At 43.7% G+C, this 13423-nt stretch overlaps 1 protein-coding gene across 18 annotated transcripts in view; it reads right to left on the bottom strand.

The window, feature by feature from the left end:
- The window catches only part of LOC127414341 (ras and Rab interactor 2-like), a 96615-nt gene that overhangs the window by 3950 nt on the left and 79242 nt on the right, over positions 1–13423 (bottom strand). For all 18 annotated transcript variants that reach the window (XM_051652287.1, XM_051652301.1, XM_051652289.1 and 15 more), the window contains 3 exons: positions 5952–6260; positions 1375–1506; positions 1049–1212 (listed from right to left, as the gene is read on the bottom strand). In XM_051652287.1, coding sequence (XP_051508247.1) covers positions 1049–1212; positions 1375–1506; positions 5952–6260 — 605 coding nt within the window. The remainder of the gene's footprint in view (positions 1–1048; positions 1213–1374; positions 1507–5951; positions 6261–13423) is intronic.

Here is a 13423-nt window from a genome sequence, read left to right as displayed (position 1 = left end):
TTTGCTTGAGTGCAACGCAACAGTAGGCCAACAATGTGTTTGATACTACTAATAATATGTTTTACTTGTAAAACCTAGTACTAAAAGTAGTTATAAAAGTAAAGTATTACAAAGTGCATGGCTTTTGGTGTGCAGGAAATTGACATTGTTAATATGCATGCAGGAAATTGACAGTGAAACTGTGGCAGAAAATAGACAGTATTGGACAAAATGCCAATAAATAAACTGCAAATGATTAATATATTTTCAGTAGGTATTGTTTAGAATTAAACAATCACAAATGCAACAAATTACTGAATGCATACAAATGCATATCTGAAGTGTTAACCTAAGCAATAATCATTACAAATTTTTACAATTCAATTTCATAAATTATAAAATAACAATAACAAAATATTTTTCATTCATCTGACTACTGTACATGTTGCAAATATTTTTCAATCATCTGACTACTGTACGTTGCATATATATATATATATATATATATATATATATATATATATATATATATATATATATATATATATAAAGTTTTTATTATTTTACCTGTTTGTGATTTTTTATTTCTCTCGTTTTTTTTACCTTGTCAGATTAAGAGTGTCCTGATGTTCAAGATCAAAAGTTTAAGGATTAACGTCGAAGAAATCCAAAATAAAGTTCAAGAATTGGTTATAACTGAAATATATTTATCTGTGTGTTTATCAGACATATTTCATAACCAAATATTAAACTTGTAATAATATCATCAATATACCTCAATACCGTGATACCGTAATACCGTGGTAATTTTTGTGATGGTTATCATACCGTGAAAATGTCATACCTTTACACCACTACTTCAGGGACATGATTAATTGCGTTAATTTGTTTAACGTGCTATTTTTTATATAATCAATCACACCACATTAACACATTAAATCGACAGCCGTATTTTTAATGTTTCATTTTAGTTGGGATGCTACCTTTGAAGTCAGTTGCCTATTTAAACAATTGACAGCAAGGCAGCTCACTAGGTTTTAGAAAAGAGGACAGGTCTAGAGGGATTTACCTGAAAGTCATCCACAGATGGTGTGGTACGCTGGGTGGTGCGTCTGCGGTGCCACTGGTGCAGTGTGTTACGGGTCTCAGAGCTCAGCACACGAGCTGCCTGATCCTCCTGGAAGTTCTTAATAAGAGACATTGCTCCATATGCACTGGTCAGGTAATAGCCTCCTACAAACAGAAATTAGATTTACTGAGAAAGTTTAATACATGACAACATTGTAGTTACTACAGTAGGCCACCATCTGACATCCACAGCAAGGTATGGATTATGATGAAGAATAAAACAAATAGGATTCTAGTAAAATAGGATCACAATGGGGTTTATTATACCTTCTCCATGAAGCAGTGAAGGATCAAGTAGCTCCATCATATACTGAATTTCTGCATCCAGCCGAGGCATGTCACACTGGGCCATCACAAATGTCAACATGGGCAGGAAATCATCTGCCCCATACATCCTTCCTGCCATTACAAAATATTTATATCTTGAGTTTATGTTTAAATATTATGATCATTCTATACACACCGACTGATCAAAACCATGCATATAAAGGGATAGTTCACCCAAAACTGAAAACGTCATGGTTACTGGTGTAACCTCCGTTCCCTGATGGAGGGAACGAGACGTTGTGTCGATGTAGTGACACTAGGGGTCACACTTGGGAGCCCGAGACACCTCTGGTCTTTGATAAAAGGCCAATGAAAATTGGTGAGTGGTGTTTGCATGCCTCTACCCCGGACATACGGGTATAAAAGGAGCTGGTATGCAACCACTCATTCAGGTTTTATGCTGAGGAGCCGATATAAGGTCCGGCCATTTCAGCGGGTAGTTCAGCATTGTGGCAGGAGGGACACAACGTCTCATTCCCTCCATCAGGGAACGGAGGTTACACCAGTAACCATGACGTTCTCTATCTGTCACTCACTCGACGTTGTGTCGATGTAGTGACACTAGGGGTCCCTATACGAAACGCCACAACTGGCTGAACTGTGTTACGTGAACTGGCGGTGTGTGGTGGGCAGACTTGCTGTGTGCCTCATAGCCAGCACACCAGGTCGACACGTAACCTCCCCCAACATAGTTATGAGTGTCGAATGGCCCTTTTTGGGGACAAGTCAACTACCCAAAGATAGAGACAGGCTTAACCCAGTCGTGGCCTCTTTTCCCCTTCTCTTTTTCCACTCCCTAAAAAAGAAGGGGGATTATCCGACTGGGCCGCCAGGTCTAGTCGGGGGGTGTCCCTCCCAAGGGGAAGACACCGCAGAGACCACACCTCGCCCAAAGAGAGGGGGGGGATATTTAAGTGGAAGAATACTTCACATGGTCTTTCCAACCATGTGGAGAGCCTTCAAGGTAGATCCTGCCCAATGGGGGAGGAGTTACTACAAACATGGAGACTGGGGCAGAGGGGCTCTGCCCAAGGAAGACGCAGTTTGCCAGCAGGGAAACGAACTAGCGGAAGATATATATCGCATGGGGTTAGCCTTACAGGGAACTGCCACATGTGGAGCACCTACTCCAGAACAGGGCTCTTAGTTAGCGCGTGTGCTGGGCCAGCAGCGAGTCTCTCTGAAAACTCGACTGCCACAGGGCTCAGAGGAAGTCAACCAGAGAACAAAGTTTGTGAACACTACTAGGAATTAACGGCGCACGTCTTCAGTTCCAAGGGAGGTGGAAGGCGGTATGTGCAAGCGATACACCCGGCCAGCTATCCCGGGCTTATCCGCTTGTGTTGCGTGCCACTACCTGGGACAAAACCAGTTCCACCCGGAGGTTGTAGAACCTTGCAAAGGTGTTGGGTGTTGCCCAGCCTGCTGCTCTGCAAATGTCTGTTAGAGAGGCACCCCTGGCCAGGGCCCAGGAAGCCGCTACACCTCGGGTAGAATGGGCTCGTAGCCCTACCGGGGGCGGCATGTTCTGGGCGAGATATGCCATAGTTATGGCGTCAACGAGCCAGTGGGCGATCCTCTGCTTGGAGACAGCGCTTCCTTTCCGCTGTGCACCAAAGCAGACAAAGAGCTGCTCAGAGACTCTAAAGCTTTGTGTGCAATCCAAATAGATGAGTAAAGCGCGCACTGGACACAGCAACGACAGGGCTGGGTCTGCCTCCTCCTGGGGCAGCACTTGCAGGTTCACCGCCTGGTCCCTAAAAGGGATGGTGGGAACCTTGGGCACATAGCCCGGTCGGGGTCTCAGGATCACGTGAGAGTAACCCGGACCGAACTCCAGGCACGTTTCGCTGACAGAGAATGCTTGCAGGTCACCTACCCTCTTGATGGAAGTGAGCGTAGTCAGGAGGGCAGTCTTCAAGGAGAGTGCCTTAAGCTCAGCTGACTGCAAAGGCTCAAAGGGGGCTCTCTGTAGATCCTGAAGAACTACGGAGAGATCCCATGAGGGAACGAGGCACGGTCTTGAGGGATTCAGCCTCCTGGCGCCTCTTAGGAACCTGATGATCAGGTCATGCTTCCCTAAGGACTTACCGTCAACTGCGTCGTGGTGTGCTGCTATGGCGGCAACATACACCTTCAAGGTGGAGGGGGACAGCCTCCTTTCCAACCTCTCCTGCAGGAAGGAAAGCACTGATCCAACTGCGCATCTCTGGGGGTCTTCGTGTCGGGAAGAACACCACTTAGTGAATAGATGCCACTTAAAGGCATACAGGTGCCTCGTAGAGGGGGCCCTAGCCTGAGTGATCGTGTCTACCACTGCGGGTGGTAGACTGCTTAGGTCTTCCGCGTCCCGTCCAGGGACCAGACATGGAGATTCCAGAGGTCTGCGCGGGTGCCAGAGGGTGCCCCGTCCCTGAGAAAGAAGGTCCTTCCTCAGGGGAATTCACCAGGGGGGAGCTGTTGCGAGGAGTGTGAGGTCCGAGAACCACGTCTGGGTGGGCCAGTAGGCTGCTACCAGGTGTGTCCCGTGGCGCCATGCCCGTCTTGGGACTCGAGTCTGGAGCCAGTGCTGAAGCGGCCTCATATGCATCAACCCGAGTGGGGTGGCCACCGCCGAGGACGCCATATGCCCCAGGAGCCTCTGAAAAATTTCAGTGGAACCGCTGTTCCCTGTTTGAACGCCTTCAAACAGGCCAGCACTGACTGGGTGCGCTCGTTCGTGAGTCCAACTCCAAACCGAGAAAAGAGATGCTCTGAACCGGGAGGAGCTTGCTCTTTTCCCAGTTGACCCGAAGCCCTAGTCGTCTGAGGTGTGAGAGCACCAGGTCGATGTCGGTTGCCGAGCACAGTTCCTGCATCAAATCTGGGGTGGAACTACCCTCTTGCAGTTCTTTCAGCGCCTTGGCTTGGTGGACCTGCAGGAGAGCCATGGCGTGCAGGGCAGAGGTGGCTTGTCCAGCAGCACTGTAGGCTTTAGCCGTCAGGGATGACGTGAGCCTACAGGGCTTGAACGGGAACTTAGGGCGTCCACGCCAGGTGGCGGCGCTCTGCGGGCATAAGTGCACAGCGAGCGCCTTATCCACCGGGGGAATCGCCGTATAGCCTTTGGCCGCCCCGCCATCGAGGGCAGTGAGAGCGGGGGAACTGCGGAGTCGGGGCCGGGCAGTGAAAGGTGCCTCCCATGACTTCGTCAGCTCCTCATGCACTTCCGGGAAGAATGTCACTGGAGCACGCTTTGAGTGGCGCCGTGAGCCCAGAAACCAATCAAGCCGCGAGGGTTCAGGGGAGAGCGGAGGGTTCCACTCTAACCCGACGCTCACGGCCGCCCGGGAAAGCATGTCCGTCATTTCGGCATCGGCCTGTGACTGGGCGATCATCCCCGAAGGGGGAAGCCCAGCTGAGGCTTCTGCGTCTGACTGGACAAGCCCGCTCTCCGATGCTGCGCTCGAGAGCTCATCATCTTCGCGAGCTGCGAACAAGAAGCCAGACTTGCCGTGAGACGGAACTCATCCAGAAGCCCGGTTGGGGCAGACGAGCGTGCTGGGGAACGGGAGGTCCACGGGGGGATACCCGGCGGAGACGATCCCATTGGGGTCCCCAAATCGCCCCCAGTGCTAACCGCGCTGGCCTCATACCCGTAGGTAGAAGGACCGAGGCAGGGAGCCGCTGGGAAAAGCAAAACACAAGCAAGCCGCGACCGCAACGTTGCCATGGTCATGTTCTCGCAGTGAGAACATGAACCATTCACAAACGCTGCTTCCTTGTGGGTCGCGCCCAGACACGAAAGACAGCGATCATGACCATCCGAAGTAGAGAGATAACGACCGCAACCAGGAATAACACACAATCGGAAAGGCATCTTTAAAAAGACGCATCTTTAAAAAGACGTTCCGTGTGTGCGCTCTTTTAGAGAAATATATACTCTTTTAGAGGGGGAAAATGCTCTTTCAGAAAATATACTCTCTAGTTTTTCTGCCGAAGCGCCCAGGGGCGTTCTCTGCAGTGCACCAGTGCAGAGGAGGGAGAAGCTGCTGAAATGCGCCATCAGATCCAGCAGAGGTGAATGAACAGTGATATTCAGCTCAATGAGCATGACCGTTCGGCTCCGAAGAGAAAATCTGAATGAGTGGTTGCATACCAGCTCCTTTTATACCCGTATGTCCGGGGGAGTGGCATGCAAATACCACTCGCCAATTTTCATTGGCCTTTTATCAAAGACCAGAGGTGTCTCGGGCTCCCAAGAGTGACCCCTAGTGTCACTACATCGACACAACGTCGAGTGAGTGACAGATAGGGAACTCTGTCATCATTTACTCATGTTGTTCCAAATAGAGATAAAAGGCAAAACTAACTGTCATTTGGTACCAAAATGATGCTAAAATTAAAAAAATCTAACAATAGTTAACTTTGTCTAACATCTCCTGTGTTCCATGAAAAAAGTCATAAAGGTTTGGAACAACATGAATGATGCAAGAATGTTCTTTTTTTGGGGGGTAAACCACATCACACTCACATACCTGAGTTGCTCTCCATGATGGTGTAGATAAGCTTGCACACACTTAGAAGCAAAGACACTTTCTTCTCAGGTGAATACATCTTGCACATGTTGTGGAACTTGTGACGGATCTTCTCTATGGCCACAGGGTCAGGGGGCAGGGCTCTATCCACTCCCATCTCTTGGGGCTTCTTGGCTTTGGCCAACACCAGATTCTCCTTTAGCTGCTGCCACATCCCGCTGCTCACCTGGAAGTCCTGCAGAGCGGCCTCTATCACAGGCTTCAGGGGCTTCAGCACACACTTGTGCATGGCTTTCTCCATAACATGGTCTGTGTTAGAGGAAGAGGTTATATAATAATTACATGAAACAGATATATACAGTGGGATGGTTACATTATGATGGACAATTGGTGAAATATACATTTAAAAAGGACAAAATTGAATGGGATAGTTCACTCAGAAATTTTAATTCTCTCATCATTTACTCACCCTCATGATATACCTGATGTGTATGACTTTCTTTCTTCAGCTGTACATAAAGATTTTTAGAAGAATATCTAAGCTCTGTTGGTCCATTTAATACAAGAGAATGGTGGCCAGAACTTTGAAGGTCCAAAAAGTATATAAAGGCAGCATAAAATAATCCATAAGACTCCAGTGGTTAAATTCATGTCTTCAGAAGCAATATGATAGGTGTGGGTGAATAACAGATAAATATTAAAGTACTTTTTTTTTTTTTACTATAAATTCTCCTCCCTGCCCAGTAGGTGGCGATATGCACAAATAATTCCAGTCGTCAACAATAAAAGAAGACAAATGTGACAGTAAAAGTGGAGATTTATGGTAAAAGGATTTAAACAGTGATCTGTTTTATCATACACAACTATCATATTGCTTTAGAAGACATTGATTAAACCTTCAAAGTTCTGGCCACCATTCACTTGCATTGTGTGGACCAAAAGAGCTGAGATATTCTTCAAAAAATCTTTTTTTGTGTTCTGCAGAAGAAAGAAAGTCAAACACATCTGGGACTGCATGAGGGTGAGTAATAGAAGAGAGAATTTTCATTTTTTGGGTGAACTATTCCTTTAAAAACAATAACATCAGTAGATTGTATTATACGTATATTGATAATATAGAGGGCATAAGCCATCCTGCTCTACTGATATCAGAATTGGCTGGTTGAACGCTATTCAGATTAAATTCTTAGTAGCCATATCAACTTGTTTTGGAATTCCAGTGTTCTCTTAGAAAACATAAAAAGCAACTAGTAGACAAGAAATCACAATAATAATAATAATAAAAATACTGAAAACAAGCCCTAAAAGAGTGAATCGTCTGTGGACAGTTCTATTTGTGACTGAAATGATGTGACCATGAGTATATTGACTAGGATCTCCAACGTGGATCATAGTTCCATTTCCTCTTTGGAAGAGGAATACCTGCTTAAAGTATTTTTGCACCTGCCTTTCCAAAACTCGTCAATGAGTACAAAATGTTTCCCAACATCACAATTGTCTCTGGTATGCTCTCATGTGACTCAATAAAACAAGTTCTACCTTGTAACTGATCGTGAAAGCAGCGTTTGAAGGTCACACCTCCATTATAAAGTTAACTATAAAATGGAGGGAGTGTATGTGTAACTAAAATCCTCTGCTCTAAATAGCAAAATATAATGTTTAATCAGGCTTTTGAGAGTGCTGACTATAGGGACAAGGGTGCTTCTGTCAGCATACTGGACCACTGTACAAAGCAACACCACAAGTCATAACGTCATTAGAGGCCTGGCAACAGACATGCTTTGGTGGCACATTGCGTACTCCTTTTTTTTTTTCATTCACGTATACTTGAAAATTATATTTCATGCCTTTCCATTTGCATCATAATCTAGGTTTGATCAAGTTTTTTTGTCTTTATTATAAATGTAAATTAATTATAGTTAACACCAGTGTAAAAAACCTTTAATTCTATTTGAATACGTTTTTAAGCGAATATAATAACTTTATGATTTGTAGGCGGGTTGTTTTCTAGAAATGCACAGTGTGTTATATACCTAAAAGTTTGCACGATGATTTCAAATCACAAATTGTAACATTGTAACAAGCAAAATGTTACACCACATTTCCCTGTAAACTGCTTAACTGTGTATGGCAGGGTGAATCAATTGCAACATTAGTGATCGTAATAACTTGACAAACCTGTTTTGTGAAATGAAGGTAATGCCACCTAAACATTGTTTTGAGTGTAAAAACAAAAAATAGGCTGTGTGGTGGTAGTGATCATGATGATGGGGTCAAATGTTATCAACAAGAAGTGTCTACAACAATCACCATGATGAAATAACTGTTTCCATTTTTAACCACTCAAGGCCACAGGTACTCCTTTCTCAAAATTGTACATCAGAATCACAACAAATAAATAGTCACATCCTCCTGTCTTGAATCATGGGGTTTTAGTTTTCTGACTTTAGCTCTGACACAACTGAAACATGCATATTTCATAAACAGAATCAGCTGTGTGCACAGAACCACTGCAGAGTTGCAAATATGTTTGTTTGTATGGTAGTCTGTCACTGGGGAGAGCAGACTGTGCAATAAACAAATGGAGCCCTCACTTTTTGGGTGATGCAGAGAGCTCTGCTTATGAAGGCGAGAGGGTGGGACAAGATTTGAGAGGAACTCAAGAGAAAAGATGATATGCATTTCCACTTAAGTATTTTATTCTGTGGAAAAAACTCAATTGCAATGGGAGTGAATGGATTGGGAGGGGTGCATAATTTCTATGTAACTTAAGTGAAGGGTCACATACAGTATGGTGCCATTACAATAGGAATTGACGATGGACTGGTGAATTATTGAACATTAATTACGTTTTTCTTTCCTTTTTTTTTCGGTAAGGAAACTGCAGTGAAAGCAGCAGAATGATGCCTCAGTTTACAGGTATGTGTCTCAGATTAGAAACAGTCAGTTAAGGAAGTTTCTACTTGAAAGGCTATCTTCCAAAGTTTGTTAACATCCCTTCAAAACAATATCATGTCCTCCTCAACGTCTCTCTGTCTGCACTGCACCACAGTTTGGAAAATGAAGTCACAGTGACAGGAGAAGTGAATTCAGTGACGCTTCCCACACAAATACACACTACATGGCCACAACATACGTCACCACACAGAACAAAGGCACATACAAACTAGACCAGACAAACGGAGCAAAAATAATCCCCTTCAAAGTCTACTGACCCTTCCAAATAAATGAGCTCTTTCAGGAAAATGAGTGATAACTTGAAACTGTATCCCTATTCTCAGACATGTTTCAAAGGAAGTATATAAAATAGTGCAGAGGTACAGTATGACCAAAAAAAAAAAAAAAAAAATTTTTTTCCAGACATATCTTGATAAAACTCTGATATGACTCAAACTTGAAGAGAGCTGGAACGTTGAATTACCATCTCATTTTAAAAAAGAAATATTATATCTGGGTAAATGGAAGGGGTCATTAACGGTGGATTCAACACAAAAAAATGTCTCTCCAACTAAACAAATGCACAGGTAGCTGTATTAACCTGCCGGGCATTATTGCCTGCCGCACCTCCACCAGTGCCTTCAGCCCAGCTGCGGGGTCATCAGCCGGGAGCCACCTATCTTTAATGTTTCGCCCCATTAATCCCAGAACATCTCCTGGTGGTAGGGCAGCAGTCAGGGACGTCTCACTGCCACCCCCCGCAGCTGGACACTGGATCACCTCCAATGCCTCTCATCCTTGTCTTCCCATCCAGACATCCTTCCTTCACAAATTACTTGCAACCAGGGTTCTATATGTCATAATACCTCGACACGACCATATGTGACAGCCCGTTTGCCAACTGGCACCGAGATGCATACTCAGTGCCCTACTGGCACCATATCTCTCGGTAACTCAGTGCCACCGGTTCCGTATGGCATACTACCTCAGCACAAGCCCTCACCACATATCACCCAGGTTCCCTATTCTTCAGTTTCCTACTTCTGATTCCTTCCAAGACTTTTTTAAAGCTGCTCTACGATGCCAATGTCTCTAAATAGGTGCTGCATTGATGTTTCCATAAATCCTCAGCACCCAAACTCTACAGGGTAGGTGGCAGTCCTCCATTCATTTTCCCTGCACTCTGTGGCCAGATCAGCATATTTTAGCTTCTTCCTCTCATAGGCTGTCTCCAGAACCTATTCCCATGGAACAGTAAGCTCAATCATTACTATTTTCCTAGCTGAAGATGACCACAACACTACATCCGTCCTCAAGGAGGTAATGGCAACCTCGGTAGGAAATTTTAGCTGCTGGCCAAGGTCGACCATCAATGACCAATCACTTTCAGGTGGCAAGCTTGATCTGGCTTCCCTCCATGCTGTGCCTTGTGCGGCACATCCCTTTTTAACAAAATCAACACCCTGCCTCTGGGGAGCATGGTTGCCTTTGTTTGCCTTTACTCTATGCACCTCTTGGATCTCTGCCAGCTTCCGCAGGACCTGATCATGCCGCCACCCGTACCATCCTTGTGCCAGGGCAGTCTTGCACACAACCAATATGTGCTGCAAGTTTGCTCTTAGGGCCTCACAGAGGGGGCAACTCTCCTCTTCGCCATACCACAGAGACAAATTCCCAGGGCTTGGTAGGGTATCGTAGGTGGATCTTATTAGAAAACTTAGCCTGGCCTGGGGTACCTTCCACAGTAAGTCAACTAAAGTTGGCTGCTTAAAAGTTTTGTAAATTAATTAATTTGAGTTATGGTGGCAATGCTATTGTGTGGGCTCCAATGGAAATATATATTTCTGCAGTTGCAAGATATATATCTTGCATTTATAATTATAATGAACCAAATATTTATAAAACAAAAATTATGTGTAATATTGTGCCAACATTTCTCTCTTATTTTTCTGAATATTACTTTTGACAGTAAAGCTTGTCTTCATTGTGCATTTGCTCTTTTAGACCACGTTTCCACCTGGTATTAAGATGCATTTCAGGTAATCTGAATCACATGTGGTCAGCGTTAAATACAGGTCTAAACGGGGTCTAAAACGTTTTGTGATCAGATCACGAAAACCACATAAGGATGTGGTCAAAAACACAAGTGACCGCATCGCATTTGAGGTGTAAATGCCAATCTGTCCTGAATGCATCCCAGGCAACAGTGAAGTGCCACCCCTCACCTGTCAATCAACCACTGCGCTAAAAAAAGCGTTTAAACTGTGCAGGTTATGAGCGGCTTTAAAAGGAAATAACCGCCCGATCGGTGTATATGATACATACACAAGCATGAGAACATTTCTGAACTTCTTCAGTGTGTCTGAAATCAACATGCATGGACACTTATGAGAAGTATGAACATAAGTCCATCAATACAGGTACTCTACTAAAACAACAAAATTCTGCTGGAAATGTTGCATTTGTACTTAGATTAGTACGCGATGGTTCTTTCGTGCTTTCTTTGTCTCTTATTACTTTTTTGTGGTTTATTATCATGCATTAACACAATGACATAGAGACTGATGTGTGTCGTCACGAAATCTCCCCTCGAAATCCGATCATAAGTGGTCACAAAAGATGCATTTAAGCGACCAGGTGTAAACATCAATGTGTCTCACCTGACAACATGTGACCGGATCACCCGAGATGCACCTTATAACCAGGTGTAAATGGGGTCTTAAGGTATAGAAAAGTGTTAGGCCTATTCTTCCTTGTAGTGTAATCTCATAGCAAAGGCCCTTACTGGACTGGACGTGTTTAAACACTACACAACAAAACCTGCCAGTCCACATAGGCAGTTAGGTCAGGTTAGGAGCTCTGAACAAGAGCTCTTTCTTTGCAGTCTTGCCTGACACCCACATGCACGCAAGCTTGAATCAACAACCAGGAGGGATTACGTCCGATCATAAGAGAGCAATATTGGAGACACTGGCCCTCTTGGCTCAGGTCCATTATAAGAACATCTGGAAAGTGGTCCATTGTAAAAAAAAAAAAACACAGAGCAGAGCAGGGCTTTGTTTACAATCCATATAAGAGAGAGAGAGAGAAGAGGGAGACGGGGGCAATGGATTATGTAAATTTCCTAGAACAACCAAAACAAAACCCGGCCGACTGAGATGAAAATCATCCATGATACTTTAATATGGAACTGAATCATAAAAATGATCCCGACCCAATTGGGGACTGAGCAGTACATACTGTATATAATACCACATATACATGATACATTCACAATGATTTTGCTGATGATACAAAATTAATTCATCATCAAACTTTAGAGAAAATCAGTGTGGAACATTAGCCTTTATTTTTTAAATAGATTTTTTTTTACTGTATTTTACTTGATCCTTTTAAGTCATTTCAAAGCAAATATAAAATGTTCGAGATATATATTAAATATCGGCTAAAAATATCAAGATATAATTTTTTTAGCTGTACAATCCAGCCCTAGACCCAATTTCTGCTTGCTGACATGCTGTAAAATGTCTTTAAATCTTTATGACTAAACTGCTTTAGTATGCAGGTCTAAAGTCTTTTTACTGTCAGTGTATCTTTGTACAGTATACTGTATAAAGGCGTGTGCCCAGTTATACAAAAGAGACACTAATGCTTCTCTATCCACACATGAATATGCCGGTCTATCTTTCAGCTCAATGTGCCTTGTGTGTGCCCGCTCACGGCGAGTAAAATGCCTCCAGGCCCAGATGAAAGCATGAGATTCTTGCCTCGTGCAAACACGTTCACAGGTTACCCAACTTCGGACCTAATGAAACACAGACCAAGCACATGCAATGTTCTGCCTTTCAAAACTATTTTAATTGTACACTGCCAATGCCAGTTAAAAATCATATTAGGCTAGTTGTAACTGGTGATGTGGACAGAACGCTCTTATAAATTAGTGGCAAAGGAGACAGAGTGGTGCCTTGGGAAGAAGTTTTACAGGAAAGTGTTTCAGACAAGAAAGCGCCATCCATCAAGACCTGGAAGACTCTCTTCCAATGTTTGCTAACATCCCTTCAAAACAACCTCAGATCCTTCTCAACATCACTTTCCCACCATAAAAAAGCACCAAAAGTACTGTGGTACTGGTAACATAATCAACCATGGTTTTTGGACATGGTACCACAGCACTACCAATGTTACCATTGTTCATAATCTTCTTGATTGTAATTAATAAATTATTGATATTAATAAATGAGACAAACATTCTGTTGTCTATATATAAAGTACTATTGTGTATATATGTAAGGAATAATTGACGATGGACTGTTGAATTATTGAAAAATAATTGGTAATGCAGACACGACGCGCAGCGGAGTGACCATTACACCTCGGGTGTGCATTATTTTTCAATAATTCAGGGTTTTATCTCAAGACATTTTCTGGTTTTCATCCCTAAAACGCTCTTATGAGAGGAACTAATTTCTTTCGCCACGGATTCAGCATCTTGTTTTAAAAGTGAATTCCGTAGTTTGGAGCCAATTCAAGTTTTA

This window comes from Myxocyprinus asiaticus, chromosome 23, assembly GCF_019703515.2.
Source record: "Myxocyprinus asiaticus isolate MX2 ecotype Aquarium Trade chromosome 23, UBuf_Myxa_2, whole genome shotgun sequence".
NCBI lineage: Eukaryota > Metazoa > Chordata > Actinopteri > Cypriniformes > Catostomidae > Myxocyprinus > Myxocyprinus asiaticus.
The sequence above is the reverse complement of the archived record's forward strand: the minus strand, read 5'-3'. Positions and strand labels throughout refer to the sequence as shown.